This window comes from Magallana gigas, chromosome 8, assembly GCF_963853765.1.
Source record: "Magallana gigas chromosome 8, xbMagGiga1.1, whole genome shotgun sequence".
NCBI classification, from domain to species: domain Eukaryota; kingdom Metazoa; phylum Mollusca; class Bivalvia; order Ostreida; family Ostreidae; genus Magallana; species Magallana gigas.
Genome location: NC_088860.1, coordinates 4,369,062 through 4,390,928, shown reverse-complemented (window position 1 = coordinate 4,390,928; position 21,867 = coordinate 4,369,062). Strand labels below are relative to the sequence as shown.

Genomic DNA, 21,867 nt, shown 5'->3' with positions numbered 1-21,867 from the left:
TATATATATATATATATATATATATATATATATATATATATAACATATTATTTATCTTAAAAATAAAAGGGGGCGACAATTATTTGAGTTTGCCAGGTTATTCATATGTAGTGTTGACCCATGTGGGTAATTCCTAGCCTAATGATGACCCTGCTTTGTTTAGAAGACTTTACAATTGGCCCGAATATATATATATATATATATATATATATATATATATATATATATATATATATATATATATATATATATACATACACACATAACATATTGTTTATCTTTAAAATAAAAGGGGGCGACAATTATTTGAGTTTGCCGGGGGGGGGGTCCGAGACATATTTTGGCAATTTTATAATGTAATTCAGGAATTTTAAAGAAGGAATCTGGCCCAAGGATCATGAAGCAACTACAGAGAATTAAGTCAACATTTCAATGTTATAAAAAATATGTTTGTTGTGATACCACAATATAAATTGTTATTAACAACGTTATACCAAGTCACTTTAAATAGCATTTCAATTATATCAGTGTTTTCAATTAGAAGACATTAAGACAGTGTATTAGTTTTGACTTAACGTCTAAGTTTGCATCATGATCCTGCCCCCCCCCCCCCCCGATTCCCCTATATCTGTGCATGGGATAAATGTTAATTTTCTGCTACTGTTTGACTACCAGGATTCAATTTTATTTTCAATTTTCAAAACCTGACTGTGTCTATTCAATAAATCATAATTAAGAAGAACTCTGGGATCTAGTGGGTTTTATTTTATCAAGCGACAAAAGTCAATTTTCTGCTATTATTTGACTCCCTGGATGGAAGCTAAATTTTTAAAACTTGAGTTCACATCCATAGGACAGCCCTTATCATATCCCAATAGATGACGTAGCTACCCCGAAAGTTGTAAGAGGAGTTCTGGTAACCATACTTTTTTCCCCCAAAAAACGTCATTTTCTGTTGCCCACCGATCACCGTAATAAAAAAAACTGAAACCTGGTCACACTTCAAAATGACACCCCAATCATATTCTAGAAGATTATTTGGCTACTGCAAAAAATGTTGATGTTATTTGAAACCAGATTTCTTGTTAAATTAAAACAAAAACAAACAAAACAACGTAATTTTTCAGCCATTAAATGACCACTAGGCCAAAATTGAAATTTCCGAAAACTTATTGCGCATCTATAGGACACCCAAAAAAATTATTTCAAGATTATTTGGCTATTGTTGAAAATATAGGAGGAGTTCGAAGAAGAAGGTTTTTGAAAAAAAAACCCGTCATTTTTTACCAATTATTTGACCCCCCAGGACTACCAGAAAATTTTTGAAACTTTTTTACAAAACAGCATGACACCCAAAATCAAACTCCAAGAGTTCAGTTTGCTGGTTTATGAGATGTAAGAACAGTTTGAGAAAGTAAAACGTGACAAACGGACGAACGAAACAGGGTAACAACAATATACTCGAACTTCATTTAGAAAGTGCAGGTATATCAATCTTGTTGGTTTTGACTGATCAGAAATCGGTTGTCGTTACACTTCTTCTTCATATAATAAAAAGTCACCAAGTGTTGAAATTTCAAACTTGCCGACCTTCTGATTTGGTCCACTGATAATATCAAAATAAATTTATTCAAACCCCCATCTCTCTTAAGCTAGCATATAGGTTGGCTTGAGAAAATAACGTTTGAAGAAGTTTTACTATATACATGCAGCTTATATGTTTCTAATGTACCCTTTCAATAAAATTTTCAAATACGTGAGCAAGTCATACTTTTTGCATCGGCTCTGTGCATATATTGCAGTACCTTTAACTTTAAAAACATTCTAAATTTCGGTTAAACAATTTCATATTCATTTAATCTCTTCCTAGTCTTTGTTGAAGTAAGGCCGTATAAAGTCAAATAATCAAATAAACAAATATCAAGTGAAATATTTTACGCATAAATATTATCTTACCATCAGTTAAACTTTCACAAAGGAATGGTCTCTGCTCATCACATGCATCTGTGTAGAGTTGTTTGTCAGTGAAGTTGTAATAAACACAAAAAAAGTCAGAATATGCATTCTTCTTCAGTGTGATCGGTAAATGAGGATCTAGAGATTGACAGTTTTGGGTCTTGATTTGGTTGGAGGAGGACCACATATATCCGTCGATCCACACATTTTGTAAATCTCTAGAAAGTTTTGAAAATATAATCATCATTTTTCTGAAATCTTATTGCCAGGGGCTCTGAAAGATTTCTAACACCAATTGTTAGAATTCATTTGTTTTGTCTTCCATTTTGAATTGAACATAATGTTTTGGCAAAAAAGGTAAAAAGAGTCGAACACGTTTAAAATTTAAAACCTCTACTTGAGTGAACATTGAAATTTTCTACAATAAAAATCAAATTTCTACATAAACAATTTGGGCTGCTTATCAGGTAATTGCTGTAATGTTTCAACTCCTAAGGATCTTCGAATGGGTACACAAGTGATTCACTCAGGCTTAAACCATAAACAAGCTACAAGGCACAAGCTTAATTTATTTGTTTATCAATTAAAATAAAAATTAATAGATGACATTTAAGCCCGACGTGGCCAGCAGTAATTATTATTTATTGCTCCTTTCCAAAGATATGTAGTACTCTTCCAAAATTAAAAAAAAAATCGGAAAGGGTCGCATTATTGCAGTTTGTCATAAGGTTTCTAAAAAAAGATTCAAAATCTAAATGATTTTTTCCTCAATCTTAAGAGAATCTGATAAATTTCAATTTCATTTTTTTCTTTTGAAGAGACATTACAGTTAATTTACCTTACCTTGATTATTTCTTTTAAAAAAACCCACACAACTACATGTAAATGAAAAGAAAACAATCTTTATATATGTGGTGACAGTTTGAATCCTTCTACTGATCTGAAAATCTGCGTGCAATTGCGTGTAAGATATTTTTGGAATTAAAGATTTAAACCGGACTGACTGGAACTAACTTTGCAAAAAATGAGATGGCGCTTATGGGTATTAGTAAAGTCGTAAAATACAATTTTAATTTCTTAAATTATATAATACAGTTTTGTCTAATTTTTTACTATGGTCCATTTCATAATTCTAACCCAAACAAACAAACAAAAACGTCAGGCTTTTGTGGTATCGATCCCTAAACCTAAAAAGCCCATTTCCAACTGGTTTTTAAAATCTGGTGTACCAACAATTAAACCATTTCTGCGTCAAGAAAGTGGTTTATTTAATTCCTATAAGTGAATGTATATACGGCAGTATGGCCTTTCAATATTTTCCTTAAACGTAATTGCTAGGATTTCTAATGTATATATAGTGAGTCATCATTCCAAGGGTATGTTTATTAATAAAAATTGATCTTTTCTATTATTCCTTAATTGTTTATTGATATTGATCTTTTCCATTAGTCCTTCACTAGAATTAGACTCTGACAAAATAACGGAGCATAGACCCATTTTATTAAATTGAAAACATTGAAGTTCTTAAAAAATAGCACTATTTATAGATTTTTTTACAGTTACAATTGGGCGAGTTAAAACGCTAGGTTTAGATATTTAAATCGCCAATACCTTTCCTTTAAATGATTTTTACGTACCCTTTATTTTCAAGTTCTCCGATTATGTCATGGACATACCAATACAGATCATCTATAAGCTCCACTTCTGTTTGGTTGGACAGTTTAGCTAGAGTCATATTGTCCCCTGAACAAACGTCATGCGCTGTGTGCCAGGTAGTCTTCGGATAGTGCACCCGGTACCGGCATTTCGGGTCTTTGGCTAAAAGGTGTCTATCTAAACATTAAAAACCATATATAGATGTATTTAAATTTATCTCTAAGACAACATTAACTTGCTTTACCAATGCGCTTCATATTCTTAGATAAAAAAAACATCTTTGCCGAAGAGGAGAACACTAGTTCTCATTTGACTTATAAACATTGAAAAAGTGAATAAATGGCCTTAACGGTCATCTGAATATAATACAACTCAGTTAGAAATTCATTAAACGAAAAATTAAATGGTATCGCAAAAGCGGGAAATATGTTCCTGAAACCCAAGATGCAGAGAGCGGTGTATAAAACACTACTCGTAAGATATGATGCATATACATGCAAAGTCTTAAAATTTGTTTCTTTTCTTCATTAATTGATTTTTTGATAGACCATTACTGGATCCTCATACACCTTGGGGTATCATTGCTCTTTGTAAACATTCCCTTAGTGTGAATGAAATTTTACCAGTGATTGAAAGACGATATTTAAAAAATAATTGCATAACACTTAATCTTTGCACATGGGTCAGATATTTCCTGACTCTGGTTTCCATTCCCATGTGTTTGATTTTTTGCTGAATGCCCAACAGTAAATATTCTTAATCATAATATCAAGTTCTTTTCAAGAGTTTAATCAATAACTTATGATCCCGAGGGGTCAAGAGGTCACGACTTTTACAAATCATTTTTTGTTTCAAAATTTACTTTATTCAAGTTTATCTTATTAATTCAATTAAGTTTCCTTACTGCAAGACCTTTAAATATAAGACAATAATACTTTTAGACACCGTAATTTTTATTTTAAATATTTGATCTAATTTACCTTCACAAGTCAGGTTTGTAATAATAAGGATTCTTCTTTAAACTTAATGTATGATACTTAAAGACGGTATTTCGAAAATATGATTTTCTAAGATTTTTCAAAAAATAATTTCCAATAATCCCTCATTGTGGCCCCATTTTACCCCAGCAATCATTGAAGAATAACTTTCATAAAATTTCACACAAGTGGAATGTTGTCTGCACAAATTCTTTGTAAAAAGTTTTAAAATGATATTCATCTATTTATTATTACGAAAAAAAATCAACCCCTGCTGTAAGCCTTCTACCCTTAAGGACCATGATTTGAACAAACTTGAATCTACACTACCTGAGTATGCATATAACAAAGTTTTATTTTTTTAAGAATAAAATGGGTTTTAACAAGAATATTATTGGAAAACCTCTCTTGCTATTTAACTCAGTGTTAACCTCTCCCCCATTGTGGTTCTACCCTGCCACAGAGGATCAGGTTTTGGTTAAATTTCAATGCTTCCATACAGTTTTTAAAAAGATTTTAATAGATTTTTCTATTTTTATTTCTGTGTAAACCCAATAATATGGCTACACCAGGGCTACCCCCGGGGATCATGATTTAAATAAATAGAATTTAATACTACCTGATAATTATTTCATACAAACAGCATTTGTTGCCAAATGTTTTAGGAAAGTTTTCTCTTTTTTAATACCTTTGTAGAAGTTAGCTGTGGTTCAGGAAAAGAAGATGAAAATGTGAAAAGTTTACGACAATGATGACACCGATGACTTCGACAACAAGAACACTACCAGACAACGGACATTTCGATCAGAAAAAACTCTTTTGAGTCTTTGACAAAATTTTATGATATTGATATATTGGTAACATCAACGTGCAAAACTATGAGATTTCTTTTACAGTAATAATTCCATTTGCAAAATCTAAGGGAAAGTAAAATTTGCTTTATTAAAAGTGATGCAAAACACTAGACACGTGGTTTTTTTTTTGGGGGGGGGGGGGGAAGTGTGTTTATTTTTAGTAAACATTCTAAACAATTCTAACAAAATTATTTAAAAAAGGAAGGTTTATTTATATTTAATGATATGTTTTGTAAAAAAGTAATTCGCTTCGTAAACAGTAGTGGTTTTATAGTAAAAACCAGTTTGGTGATTTTTTTTTCACTTCATATAATTATGAAAATTACATTATAAAAATGAATTTATTTATCCATCATTTTTTCTTAAATTTCCCCGTATGTAATAGATGTAATTTCAAAAGTTACGTTTTCCTTCTTTTATAGATGTTACACACCATTTGTGGTAAAAAAAATTCTGATTGTTTAAGAGAAGAAGCTACAAATTGTCAAATGTTAACACATGTCGTATAACGCACGCTTTCTGACGAACACCGATAGCAGTAGGTCCTATATAGTAAATCAGCCCCCCCCCCCCCCCCAAAAGGAGATTTTTTATCATTTAGCATTATAACAAAGAACAAAAAGGAAAACATTCTTTTTATTCGGTTAGCTTAGAATTATTAAAACGTGTTGTATAACTATCTCACTAGAAAGTCAAGTTTCAATTACATTATGTACGCAGACATTTAACTTGTACAGTTTTATCACAGATAAATAGATAGATACTTTTAACTTTACGTCTTCAATTTGATACATGTATGTGATCTTTCTTCAAGAATGAATTATTGTGTTCATACATAACTTACACTTTTGTATTCTCGCTGTGATGAAGTTGAATTCAGTTTATGTCAGTTTTGTATTTGTTTGTGTAAATAGTTGTAATTTTGGACCAAGTTGTGTTCCATATTTGTCAATCGAGAGTGTTCGGTATTAGGGCTATTTTTAGTATAACCGGTTTGGTGAGTGAGAGCAGTGGCTGCTTGTCAAGTGTGCGGCCACGTTGTTGAATTCGTCCTCCAGTTTGTTAATTTTGGCGAAGTCCAGAAGTTAGTCTGGTAGACGGGTAGCCTTAAATTACTGTAAATCTGATTGGGCATTTGATTTTCTCCAGCCGTGCAGGGATAGTTATATCGTTAAAGCCGGTGGGTCAGTGGTGCAACCACAGTTGAAGGCTTAGCGTAGCATTTGTGGGGCAGGACTAGGACCGAGAGTCAATAACGGAGCAGAGCGTGACGCAAGTGGGACGCACGGGAGCTCGTGTTTGATGGACGTTTGTGGTTAGGAGGCCCTGTGTGGATAGCTTTCCAGTGAGAGACCTTCGAGTCCGGGACTGGAGACGGAACGTTCTGTTTATGTGTTTTGTGTGCTATGGAGGCCCAGTGGTGACTATTTTAGGGTGGCTTTTGCAATTATTTGAAGCCAAACTTTCAATTCTATTTTATGATTAAATGATTAATCAGTTTACCTAGTGATAAAAGTTGATTGTTTAATTACAGATAACATTCCAATTTACTTTTTTTGTGAATTTACATGTAACAGTATTGGTAATTTTGATTTGTTGGTTTATTCCTTTACATACTGTTATAGCTATATTTAGCCAGCGTTTAAAGCATTTATTTGTTTCATATAGATACTGACAATTGAATGTGTTAAAGATTAATTCACTGTTGTTTCGTTGTCAGTGTTGATTGATTAACTTTTTAAAGTTATATTTTCTTTCTTAGTGAGAGAGTGAGAGTGTGTGTTTGTGAGTGTGAATCTCTTCATATTCTATTATTTTAATTTGTTTTGTTGATCAATAAATTCATTTTGTTTTGTTTATTTTACTGTTTGTCGTTTTCGCTATCACCCCCACAAAATCCAAAAAGAACTTCATTACACTCGCCTAATACAAAAACATCAGTCATATATTTATTTCATTATGTTACTCACAATCAGAAGGTGGTCTTGTATAATTATAACTGTACTGGCAAAATGTACTTGGTCCAAATGAGCAGAAATACAACACAAAAGGAAGAACTCTGCACATCTGGAAAAAAAACGAATAACTAATTAATCAGATATTCAATTATTCTGCCAATAAATATTATCGGGTACTTTTGAAACAATTTATCAATTTCAGTCTCGCATACGATGATTGCAATTTTTGGTACAAACTGCATATGGATGCACGTATCATACCCTAGAATGCAGCCATTATTTCCTTTAGCCACATAAATTTCGGCTGTAACGATTTTCTTTTCATTTTTAATAGTTTCAGAATTTTTTTTTGAATCATTTCTAACGTCGTGTTTGAGCCCATCTGTGTTTAAAGGTTTCATTAAAGGAGAATGCACGAAATACTACCGACCCTACAAATTTGAATGCTACACTTAATGATTTTGAGGCGCATCTGCCAAGCGAGGTTACTCTCCAAAAGAAATCGACCCAATTATCAAAACAACAACAAACACAAATCGAACAAAACTCATCCACAATAAGACTCAAAAGCAAGCACTACCCCATTCTTGTTTCTATCTATAACATTAAACGCCTTTTGTATTTGTATTTTTCGTTTTCTTTTAAACGTATTTTTCTACTGTGAAGATATTTTTTGGTAAAATGAATTAAATGTGTTGGGCGGAAGTGAGTTCCCAGAAGTGGAAGCCATATTGATTTAAACTTTGTTACCATGCATATGTATTTTAATCAGTGTAGACAGCTAAAATATATTATATACTATAGTAATATAATAACGTTGAATTGACACCGCGGTCTAGGCAGAAACAAATCAACGTTTGATACAGTTGATTATTAGTGATGACTTTGTAGCATTGTGACAGTGGTCAATGAGTATGATGTAGCACACATTTGGATCCGATAGGACTGTTTCACTACCACGACACACCACAACCAGTTCTAGGACTACAGCCCTAGATATAGTGATGAGGGTGGTGATTATTTTTGATAATCTTGTTATTACTCATCTTCTACCAGGCACAGAGGTCTCACATATTTTAAAACAACTGAGACCTTACATTTAAAGTTAAATGTAGTGAATTTTAAATATCAAATAGGTTACAGTTGCGTTTCAATTGGCGCCCCAACGTGGGGCCCTCAAATAATCTGTACTTGTAGAGAAGGTGGGTAACCTGACAGAATGTCTGTATCTATCCCAGAGGGTGCTGACTCAGTACCTACCATAAATTCAAGTGAGGAGGTTGTATTTAACCCTCAATATCATTCATCTAAAAAGCATGTCTTAGATTCTCCAGAAGCAAACGTGGGTTGCTCTCAACACCTAGACAATGAAAGTGATGCAGAGGGTGATGTGTCTTATTGAAAGGGTCATGAAACTATCCTTCAAGAACTGACTTCTCTCAGACACACGTTATGACACGAAGTCAGGAACCTGTGTTCAGAAGCAATAGAAAGTACTTTTGATGTTCGAAATAGACTAGCAAAAGACATGACAGATCTGCGCTCAGATGTAGGAAATCAGCTCTCAGACTTACACTTCAGAGTTACACAGCTAGAAAGATCACACCAACAAATACTACAAACATTAGATATTCAAGAAATTAAGTCAGCAAGACCTAAATTCAACTCATTGCAGGAAAATACTTCTCAAACCAGAACCAGAACTATGCAGGGTCAGTACATACTGCAATGTGTTTGGCAGATAAGCCAGATATAGAAGGTACATCAGTTCGTTTTTCCTGTCCTTCTCATGTCGAGCACAATACAAGGAGGACAACTTCTGCACCTCAATCATCCAATACTAATGGGATAAATGGGGGGTCCCAAGACAGTGTAAACGATTTTCACCCTTCAAGTCATGGTCAAAGGGGGGGGGGGGGCAACTAATACTAAACCACAACTCTTTGAGGGAACTTAAGATCTTAAAGAGTACCTTGCCAAATTTCAAATAATTTCTGAACTAATGGTTGGGATTATACTATTAGATCTCTTCAGCTAGCAGGTAGTTCAAAAGGTCCAATTTTGAGTGAACTCAATTAAACAGAACGTCGAGACTAGAATAGCTATGTACGATCCTTAAATACTCGTTATGGTTCAGTAGAAAGAGCAGAGATTTTCCGCACTCAACTCCAAACACGAATGCGGGGCAATTAACAAGGCAAGCGTACCCAAGCGCGCCAGCTGACATAACCGATGTCTTGGCAATTGACCACTTAATAGATGCCTTGCCAGATAAAGATATGAGATTAAGAATAAGAGAGGCTCATCCTTAGAACATCAGTAAGGCAGAGTCACAAGCTATTCGTTTAGAAACTTTCAGGTTAGCAGAGAAACAGAGAGGACGACTCGTCAGAACCTTTCAAAAAGAGACAGATTTTGATGTTAAATGTATAAATGCTTCCACCAATGACAGCAGTACAAAACACTTTCAAGAGGAAGATTGCAAAAAAACGAATTCTCTAGTTTGAGAGGTGATTTTAAATCAGTCTCCCAAGATCTAAAACAGGTTGTGCATAGTTTACGACCTTCTCCTCCACACAGATTCATCCAGCAAAACGGAAAAAGGGATTATAATTTTCATAACAGGGAGGATGGAGGACATTACAACAATCATCCCAATCAGCCCATGAGCCAGAACAGATGGGGACCAGCAAACTATCAGAGACAACATAGAACACCCCAAAGAAACAGAAAACAAAATGATTTTCGAGCGCAGAACAGTAGTGAACAGGGAAATGAGAGAATAGCAGACTCAAGGACCAGAGGTCAACCTCAAATGTATAATGGCCCAATACTACCATAGTTAATGAATTGTGGTCTAAGAGTGAAGGCTTATTTGTGAAAGTGAGAGTGCATAATGAAGATATTGCTATGCTTGTAGATACTGGAGCAAATGTCACCTTGTTAAGTCAAAATTTTGTCAATTAGTTAAAGACTACACGCAAACCAAATATTAGACCCGTCAACACTAGTTTAGTAACTGCAACTGGGGAAAGTACTCCATTTCATGGACAAACTAATGTTTCTTTTTCCATAGGTTCTAAGTTTAATGACCACGATGTACTGATTGCAAACATCAGCAATGATGGTATTTTGGGATTGGATTTTCTGGTCAAACACGCCTCTAATGTCAACCTAGCAGAAGAAACATGGAATATAGGATATGAGGGTGAAAGAGTACCCTGTCATAGATTTGTAAGCAATGCTTTATCAACTTGTTTAAAGATTGCGGTTACAGAAAACATTGAGATCCCCTCAAAAAGTGAGACAATTGTACCTGACACCACAGTTGATGGTTATCTACCAGGTCAATTCGCATTCATTGAGGATGTCCAAAAATTTGTGGAAAGAACAGGATTGCTGGTAGCAAAGTCCTTAGTAAAAGTCAATTAAGATACTATTTCGTTACGAGTCGTCAATATATTATATGAACCCTGAGTGCTATATTAAGGCACTATTGTTGCCACTGGCGATGAGGTAAAATCTGAAGATGTCTGTGTATTGGAGAAAGTACAAAAAAGTTTCAACAGGGGAGACAACTTGTTTAGACTTAGAACTTCAGAAAATACCAGAGCACCTTAAAGAACTGATTGACAGGTCAAGCGCCCATTGGCCCCCTGACGAACAAAATAAACTGTAAGACCTTCTCTGCTCTTACTAACATTTATTTTCAAAAGGTTCTTCTGATTTAGTGCACACCACCTTAGTAAGACATGGAATAAACACCGGCGGAAATTCAAGACCAATATAAACAAAGACCCTGAAAAATATCCTTGGCAAAGTTAAAAGAAGCTAATGAGGAAATCTCTAAACTGAGATCTTAGGGCATTATAGAGCCATCAGTGAGCCCCTGGTCCTCTTATAGAGTACTTGTAAAAAAGAAAGATGGTTCTCTCAGATTTTGCGTTGACTTCCGCCACCTAAATGACACCACCATAAATGATTCACACCCTTTGCCTAAAACTGATGACACCTTTGATGCATTATCAGGATCTAAATATTATAGTACACTTGACTTAAAGTCAGGTTACTGGCAAGTTGGTCTATCAGAGGAGGACACACAAAAGACAACATTTTTTTCCGGGTGGGGGACTTTTACAATTCACGGTTGTGGCTTTTAGGCTATGTAATGCCCCTGCAACCTTCGAGAGGCTCATGGAAAGAATCTTACATGGCCTATCATATTATATATGCCTAGTCTACTTAGACGATATTATCGTCCATTCAAAAACATTTGACAAACAAATTGAAAACCTCCGATAAATGTTTAATCGATTAAAAGAAGCCAACTTGAAGTTAAGTCCAAATAGATGTCAACTCTGTCAGAAAGATGTCCTTTTCTAAAAGATGTCCTAAAATAATTAAAAAGGTACTGTATTTTTACAAAATATAGAATATTTTGAATCTGTACACCATAATTTCATCATTATAAACCGTCAACAAATTTAATTTTGAAATAAATTTGGGGAAAGCCGTTCGTAAACTCCTGTCTAGTTTTATATTTTTAACGTAATTATTTAATGTTAACGTATCTTCTATCTTCTTCTTTAGAATACTGAGTAGGGTTCCTCAAAGAGCATTAACACGTATACAAAGAAAGAGTTGTATGAAAATAATTTAATGCTGAAAAACATTGAATGCCATCATAACTTGCTATTGAGGTCGCATTATAACGCATTATAACGTAACCTTGTTTATAAATCAAGCCGTCTTCCTAGCTACTATTATGCAACATCAATAGATCGAGGTCAGTTCATGGAGCATCTTCCTATGATTGAGGTCAGTTCATCGAGGTCAAATGCATTAATGAATGAATCTATCGATCGAAATTCTTACGCGTGAGACAAAATGTGCATTTTTGAATTAACAGGTCAAACTGTATTTTATGTATGTTTGCATCTCTTAAGGTAAATGAATTGAAATAAAACTGAGTAAAATGTTATATAAATACTAAACCAAACTTCAAGTTTTTATAAAAACTACTTATGCAAGCGGAATGTGTGCGCACGTGGAAGAATTTGCCAGATGCCTCATATGGACACAACAGTGATCGGCCGAAGCCGATCACAATAATACGGTGTGTCGATGTACCTATTTCGTAAATGTCTGATATGCAATGTCAACCTGTGCACGTCAAAATCTAGTATTATAGAAAATTTATATTGCATTGTGCTGACAAAGCTAAGCCTTTACATAGATTGACAGAAAAATTCAGAAAGGTTTCATTGGGATGAAAATTGTCAGATTTCTTTTGAGATATAAAAAATGCTCTTGTTACTGCCCCTGTTTAAACATATCCTGAAGAAAACGGAACCTTCGTTTTAGTTACTGATGCAAGTCTGGTTTGCCTCGGCGCAGTATTCTCTCAAATACAAAACTGAAAAGAAACAGTTATTGCATATTACAGCAAGACATTTTCCAGGCCGGAAATGAGCTACTGTGTGACAAGACGTGGACCTCTAGTATAGTTAGCTCAGTTAAGGTATTTTCATCACTATCTATATAGTCGGCATTTTCTGGTCAGAACTGATCACGGCGCATGGAGATTGCTTTTGAATTTTAAAAATCCGGAAGGGCAGATGTCACGTTGGTTTGAGGTGTTAGCCTCATATGATTTTGAAATACAACACCGAGCCGGGAAGAGTCATAATAATGCCGATGCACTTAGTCGTAGACCTTGTATAGAGCAACATTGTTCGCATTGTCTCAGAACAGAACACAAAGAAAATAAAGAGGAAGGAGGGTTTAAGAATAAACAAATAGGGAATTCAAACAAAATTGTTTGTGCAACAACCAGATCAAGACAACAAAATGAAGCGCCAGAAACAACAAGGGATGGCATACTACCCTTAAAATAGCACCAAAGAAATGACCCAGTACTAAAATTTATTATTGAAGCAAAAGAGAGAGATCTTAGACCTAAATGGTCCGATATATCTACAATGAAAAACAGTATGAAATACTATTGGCAAAGGTGGGATTCATAAGAGTTAAAAGATGGAATTTTGTATTACAAATTTATAAACACAAGAAGCTTTATCTCTTGGTTAGTTGTTGTTCCTCCTTCAGCAAAAGAAATTATTTTTAGTATAATCATGATGGCATAACTGGGGGTCACCTTAGAATTAAGAAAACTCTTCTCAAGGTTCAACAGCGATACTTCTGGTTTAATTTTAAGAAAGATGTAGAAAGTTGGTGCAGAAATTGTTTTTACTGTGGCAGTCAAAAGCCACCACAAAAGAGGTGGAGCGCATATCTCAAGCAATGTAATGCTGGTGCTCCGTTCGAACGTCTAGCGATGGACTTCGTAGGACATTTTCTAAGGTCAAATAAAGTAAATAGATATTTGTTAGTAGTGGGGGATTACTTTTCAAAATGGTGAGATGCCATTTCTGTGAAAAACCAGGAGGCTTCCGCTATAGAAAAAGCTTTTGTCAATAGAATTGTTTCCATTTTTGGCACACCATTACAATAATATACTGACCAAGGGTCAAACTTCGTATCAACTGTATTTATGGATATTTGCAAGATCTTAGGTATTCAAAAGACTAGAACAACCCCATTACATCCTCAGTCAGATGGGATGGTTGAAAGAGGCAAGCTGACCATAAGTAATATGATACCTGCATTTATTTCAGAAAATCAAAAAGACTGGGATGAAAATATGTGTCTTCTTATCTAAGCATATAGGTCCTCTGTACATGAATCAACAAAAGTGACACCAAACGAAATGCCTACCAATTGCAACAAACTCTTGATAGAATGCATGAATTTGCTGAAAACAAAAAACACCTTCAAATGTCTTTAGACAACATGAAACGTCGTTACAATAGGCAGGCACATCAATTAACCTTAAAATTGGCGCAACCGTGTGGTTGTACAATCCAAAGCGAACTATCGGTGCATGTCCTAACCTACAAACAAACCTTGAAAAGTTAAACGATGTCATCTTCAAAATCCAGTAAAACAAACATTCAAAACCAAAGATTGTACAGCACGAACACCTTAAACCTTATACATGCACTAACAACACTACTAACCCTGTAGTGTCAACACCAATAACAATACATCATGAGCACAGAGATGCAATTAAAAATATATAAATTCTACTAAAATATTCAGAATTCGTATAGTTCCTTAACATATCTTAATTTATTAAATTAAAGATCACCATGTATAGGTGCTTGGAATGCCCCACCCTCAGCTTTTAGAGGAGATCTCTATGCGAGCGTCGTGTTTTTGAAAAGCACATTGTCTTTGGTTACGAGTGCACTGTGTGCCATCGGATTTTCAATAGGCCAGACAATCATTCAGGTCGTTGTGTGGGGAGTGAACTAATACTGAGGAAGAAAGCAACCAGAACTTTCACCGAAGGGGAGGCAGAGGAACATCGATCGTTCATATAAATCAGAAAATCCAAATTAGCAAATAAGATCATAGGCGTACCCAATCTCAACGCCAGCACCTACAACAAAATAAAAGGAAAAGATGACACCAGAGAAACTTCAGAGCAGAAAAAGAGAACAATCATATCGAAAAGAGAGCCAGATCGCAGGAAACTGTTAGGGTTGCAAGAAAAGAAGAAACAGAGAGGAAGGAGTCTACCCCTAAAGCCCAGCCAGAGCCAAGACCAACAGTGCTACAAGAACAGAAGAAGAACATCAAGCCACAAATAACACAGCTAGAGTCAACCAATGCAAGAGCAGAACGTAATGAGGAAAGGTCAAATAAAGACGACTGCCTCTCCCTCTATGCAGAAGGGTTTTCCGATGCAGAAATACAGGAGGCATTCAACGAGATTATCTCTACGCCCTACCATCAAATCAGGACATCACCTTTCCACCTGTCAGAAAAGCAGCCACCACACCTTAAACCCTAGTGCTAACATGCAAAATCTCATCAATATCTACATCAACTAGTGCATCTTCCGTTTATTTGCCAACGCCCAAAGAATCAAGCACCACAGTTCCGGGCTACGTACCAACACCAAAGATTGTGACAAGATAAAATATTGATGAGTCTCAGAAGAATAGAATAATTCTCAATGTTGGGGGGAGGAAATGTGAGACCGCATTGTCAAACCTTTTGGCCAAACCCCATTCAGTGTTGGCCAAAATAATATCACCTGGAGGGGTGAAGCCCTACAGTGTCGATAAATTGTACGTGTATTTTATTGACAGGAATCCGCACAACTTCAGCTATGTATTAAATAACCTAAGGAATGGAGGAGACCTTCCCCTGGATGCTTTGCCCCTGGAACAGAAAAGCTTACGTTAAATCTGCATGGAGGCTAAATTTTATTAAGTACGACATCTAGAATAATTTGTGAGAGGAAAATAATCGAAATCAAGAACCTTGATTTAAGCGCAGAGTTGGCTGCATTTAGCAAGATGTAACGTTAATATTTAAGGACAAATATTTCTCTCGAGGAGGAGGGTAGTGTTATGACCCATGACAATTGCTTATTAATTAATGTACATATGATTGTATTTATTTATCTATTCATTCCAATGTTGCTATTGATCATAATTGTTAATTTATTGTTGATATTTCGGGGGGTGTTAAAGTTTAACATAGAAATATATTGCGTAGATATTAAAATATCTTTTTCTCAGAAACTAATCAGCCAGGAAAGCTGAAACTTGTTGTTTCGGGTAGTGTAAATGCAAAGTTGTAAAAATCTTGACCCCCGGGGTTAGGTTGGGTCCACAATGTGGGGTCAAAGTTTAATAAGAATTTATAGAGTAAATCCTTAAAAAATCTTCTTCTCAAAATTTAATCAGCCAGGAAAGCTGAAACTTGTGTGGAGGCATTATCAGGTAGTGTAAATTCAAAGTTGTGAAAATATTGACCCCCGGGGTTAGGTTGGGCCACAAAGGGGGGTCGAAGTTTAACATAGAAATATATTGAGTAAATCTTTAAAAATCTTCTTCTCAAAAACGAATCAGCCAGGAAAGCTGAAACTTGTGTGAAAGCATTCTCAGGTAGTGTAAATTCAAGGTTGTGAAAATCATGACCCTTAGGGGTAGGGATGAGCCACATTGGGAGGGGGTGTGTTAAAGTTTTACATAAGAATATATTGAGTAAATCTTTAAATATCTTCTTCTCAGAAACTGATCAGACAGATAAACTGAAACTTGTGTGGAAGCATTCTTAGGTAGTTTAGATTCAAATTTGTGAAAATCACTTGTTTGGAAGTATCATTAGGTAATGAAGATTCAAAGTTTTGAAAATCATTATCCCAAGGGGTAGGGTGGGGCGACAATGGGGGGGGGGGTCTAGATAGGAATATGTAGAGTAAATCTTTAAAAATCTTCTTCTCAGAAACTTATCAGCCAGATGATTCTTTCTAATTGTTAAGACTTTGGCCCCAGAACAATTCTTTGGCATCACAAGAAGGTTTAGAGTTTGATGTAGGTTTATATCCCATATATAAACAATTGTTAAGGATCTTTTTGTTTTTGAGAACTGCAATACTAAACATGTGATACGATTATAAAATCATCCTGTTAGAAAAGGGACTAATAATTATAAACATAAGAATATCCAGGGGAAAATGGATTTTATTTATACAGGATCTACATGTATTATTGTACATTGTCCAGGTAGTTTGTATTATGACTCCATTAAACAGATTTTATCATAACTATTGTTTTTCAAGTGTGCGATGTCGCCCATGGGCCTGTTGTTTACATGATGCAATAAAAGGACGGGAGGAAGGGGGCAAGCTCCTTGTTAATTCAACTTTATTTATGAAATTATATATTTTTACATGCCTCCCTGATGCTACGTGCCTGACACATGCTTGCAAATAATGACTCAGTTTAAATTATTTATGAATAGTATTAAATCGGAATACTAAATGTTTATCTTTTCTAATGTGAACAAGCTAGAAAAGCAAGTTGAATATAAGAACATATTTTCTTACTCTCAATTCTCTCATTTACACAGGTCTCGTTCTAGCCATATTGTTGATATACCTGCGCCAGGACCACCTCTTTGAGTTGTACAGAAATCTACTGGCTCTCCTTCTTCTAACCATAGCTTATTTCTACGCACAAAGTATTTTGGACGACACGATATCAAGTGAAAACAAAATCAATGCCATGGCATTATTCAGGGCCTTCCTTGTGACCAGTATGTTCGGCCAGCTCGCAAACTTTATATTCAGAGACACAGGGATCAAGTTCTATAATTTTCAGCCTTCCATTATTAGCTGCTTGTGAATACCTAAGACTGCGTGTATCAGTTATTCAATACGTCCAGTGCTTTTCAGGTGGACTTTTGTATTGTTACCTAGTGTATCAAGTCTTTAGTCGATTCCTTATTTTTTCAATAAATATGCATGTACTCGCGTTTTTAGATTACACACATTTTTATCTCAATGACAGAATTGGAAGTAAACTTTAAATATTTTATTAAAAATTATAAACCATGAACCTAGTGTTGACAACTCTACGTCTATATGAATAAATAACGTACGGATAAAACGGAGAAGTTGTATCGGGGAAAAAGAGAATGAATTTCTGTTTAGATTTTCATCCCCACCCACTCCTTTAATATTCAGCCACCAGTTCAAAAAATAGGTTTAGCTTTAAAATTGTGCACTTATTCATCTCTGATATTGTATATCTATTTACATAGTACATTATCTGAAGTATTGTTTTGCTGTTGTCGTAAAATTACGAATAAATTTGTGAGGGTTTTTATCTTTTTTCTTTTTTGAGAAAAAATGAAAAACACAAAAGTTGCCTCAAAAGAATCACGTGCACTCTGCCTATTCGATATCATAACTTATTCACAATTACCATCATTCAGTTAGGTATGTTGATACTGTGGTTTCATCAATATTCGTTGAATACCAATTTTCGTGGATTTCGTTGTTAAGTTGATCCCCGAAATTAAATGTTCATTGAAGTGCAATTTCTATTAAGATTTTGTATTGATAGGGTCATTGGCCTCGCATTTACGTGTCCTTGAAACTGTGATTTTCACTTTATCCACAAAAAGTGATACCCTTGAATATTAATGAAACCACAGTATTTCTGATGCTGGAGTTCCACGGCGCGAAAATGCCTTGGACTTGGAAACCAGAGATATTCAAAGAGTCTTCTGGTAGGAATAATACCCCCCCCCCTTTCAAAATTCAACTTAGCGGTAAAAAATTAAAGGAAAGTTGAAATCGATACATAGAGAAAATGCCATAAATATCAGTGATAAGCATATGTGTACCTACAAAGCAAACTCTATTTACATAAACGGTATTTCGCCTATTGTCAAAATCGCCGCGACGTCGAGGTAGGTATGATAGTACTATGACTTCGACATTCGCTTTACATGGATATGAAGGTCATAAAGTTTTGGTAGATAAGAAAATTGTGTGTACATTTTTTTTTCACTTTTAAAAGTTTGTGTGAACTCGTTGCATAAGATGTGGGTTGAATAAACCCAATAAATTGGAAACGAAACCAAATGGGTTCCTTTTCTAAACATTCCCTTGATGCATTTTTTGTGTTCACATAAAGAAATTATTTCAATTAACTTTAAACATATCTGACTTTGAAAGCAGACCATTTCTGCTGGTGTAAATAGGTTAAAGTCTACAACTTTCTATGATAATTGGTTTGTAAGGAAAATTATTTGATTCTTTATTTGACAAAATATCGGACCATGCAGCTATACTCTTTTATTTGAAATCCTTAAATTTTTTTTATTGCGTATCATTTCAACATAAACTTATTGGTTACATGTATATTATCTATATTTCAATAATGCAAAGAAATTTTCACGTTTGTATTCTAAATTTGATGAGTTTCTACAGTTTTTTTAATAATGATGTCATATGTTAATATGTTCTGTACTTTGTGAATCAAAAAAGGTTAACAACGATGACAAACCATCGGATGTACTACTCCTTGTGAGATATGTATATTATACATGAACCTAACAAACACGCTTTGTAGTAAAATATACGAGGAAGTAGATTAGCTAGTGTTTATCTATACTGGTACTCTACACGCATTTCCATCTGGTAATTCAGTATAAAATCGTATAACAATGTAATATTTAAAACAGTTATAAAATACTACTTTTCATAAAGATTTTCAATTCTTTAAATAATTCTTTATCTGAATGTTGTATGGAATTTATTACCTTTTACACTTGTAATAATACTTTAATAAGTTATCATAAACCATATAATCGTTAACGAAAATTTTGAGAATGATATTGTGTATAAAGGCAGATTCTATCATTGCATTGTACAGGTAAAGGCGGCGGAAAGGGTAAAAAAGACGTTTATGCAAAACGAACAACTAGTTTTTTAAAACATATTAAAGAGGTTTTGTGTAGCCATTTTCGGTCACATGTAGTCTGAAAATTCTGTATCACATATTAATTCTAGTAGTATATTTATATTTTACAATGTCAAATAACAGATACCTCTGAAAGTAGACGCTAACTGTGTATACGGAAGATTTACAGGCAGTAGGATGGTAAGGTAAAGACAGGTCTGCTTCACATTTCAGTGCGCACAGTTGACATCAAAAGCAATTTCCAAGTAAAATCAAAGTAAACCCGAAGTAAACCCCGAGTGGACCCAAATTTAAAAAAGCAAACTCAGAGTAAACCCTAAACGTACTCTGGTGTTCGGTTGGGTCTGATCGGTACTCTAAATGCCATGCTAAGGAGAGGAAACTCAATATTTCAAATACAATTCAAATACAAAATTCAATTTTATTACGAAGAAATAAAAAATATAATTTTATAGCTTATGTGTTTTAAAATAAAAATAAAAACTTACCTTCTTTCTAGGAAACATTCTTAAATAATTTTTCTTCTAAATAAAACTAATTGTCTAGACCACCCAAACGTTTCTTCTTCTTAAGTCTTCAAATTGGCGAGTAGTCTTGATGATAAGATTGGTTGAGATATATCCCTGTAGCTTTTATACATTCTACCGCCATTGGACGACCAATAGAAATTGAATATAATTAATGTTACCATTCGCTAAAAAGAGCATTAAATATTTGATTATACGATGACAGGTTTTTAAATAATGTCATCCCTAAAAGCAAACTAAGTAATCGCTATGTTAAACATTATGATAACAGAAAATGAAAACCAAACAGAATTAATATTAATGAATCATTAATGTCTATCTGTCCACCTGTGCGAGGGCTGTTCAATATGTAATGTGTATTGTAACACAGTGCGATAACACTTTGCACCATTTTGTGGATACCCACGGGTGAATGCGTCTTTTACTAATCACCGATAAGTAAAAGACGCGATCACCCTTGGATATCCGACGATAGAGCCACCAGCTCAACACAGTTTTAAGGTGGTATGGGACACTTCCATGTTGTGACGTATTTTTCATTGAAATAAACAATAAAATGAACTGCAATTATATAAGTAGTTTCTTTCCCAATATTGTCACCTTACAACGTAGCGCAGTAAGTTATAAGGTTTGCTAAAAATCTGTAGGTCATGAGTTCGAATCTTACTCGGGTTTAAACAATTTCTACCTCTCAAAATATTTTTAAAAGCTATTTTTTGTTTAAATATTGTAAAATTGGAAAATTCTAAACCGTTGAAAGTATTTCAATAATTCATTCATTAATATCGACAGATGTCCGATACCACCTTAAAATTATAATCATTTCAATAGAACCAGTCGTTGACCACTCCTGTAAAAATGGTTCGGAAACGGTTTGAGAACGTTGATGAAATAAGAAATTATATAAAAGTTCGCAAATACCTCGATCATTTAAGAATGCAGATTTTTACTGAATAAGGGGAAGTTCATAGGTCTGAAAATGTATCTTATGAGACAGTACGTAGGTTTCGAAAGACGTTTCTAAGTCCGTCATAGATGCAACAAAATCTGGCCGATCTATTACCGTAACAGGCAAGACAAATGTCTTAAGGGCAGGACAATGATTGTGTTGAACATATATGGCTACTAATTGAAATATTTGTTTTCTAATTTGCAGTACAAAGGCCACGTTAAAACAAAATTGAGTCAATGTAAACATGTAATACAATACCTGTAGAACATAATTTTTCCAGAATTTCTTTGGTTTAACGTTGTTAAAATAGTCAAATATATATTCTTTTATTGCATACAAACTATATTCCTATATACACTTTGCAAAAGCTGAATACTTTAATGGTGTTCTGACTTTCAGGCTGGTTTCAACATAAAAACCAATTTTAATATGTTTCCGTTTAACAATAAAATGTAAAGCATTGTTGAAATTATGCTACACCCGTTTGACATTATCACAATCAAAAATAAGATGTTTTGTATCTTCATTTTAGATGTCACAATAGTCACATTTTGCATTTTTTGCACTTTTACACCACTTGTAAATATCTTCATTCTATGCATACAGCTACTTGAGGTATATGGACAAAACTGTC

At 34.4% G+C, this 21,867-nt stretch overlaps 1 protein-coding gene across 1 annotated transcript; it reads right to left on the bottom strand.

The window, feature by feature from the left end:
- Positions 1–395: 395 nt before the first annotated feature.
- Positions 396–20,370, bottom strand: LOC136269652 (uncharacterized). Its single transcript, XM_066068938.1, has 5 exons — positions 20,243–20,370; positions 7,414–7,510; positions 3,594–3,789; positions 1,957–2,174; positions 396–406 (listed from the first exon to the last, which is right to left on the bottom strand). The coding sequence occupies exons 1-5, from the start codon at positions 20,258–20,260 to the stop codon at positions 396–398; spliced, it is 540 nt and encodes a 179-aa protein (XP_065925010.1). The 5' UTR covers positions 20,261–20,370.
- Between the last annotated feature and the right edge of the window lie 1,497 nt (positions 20,371–21,867).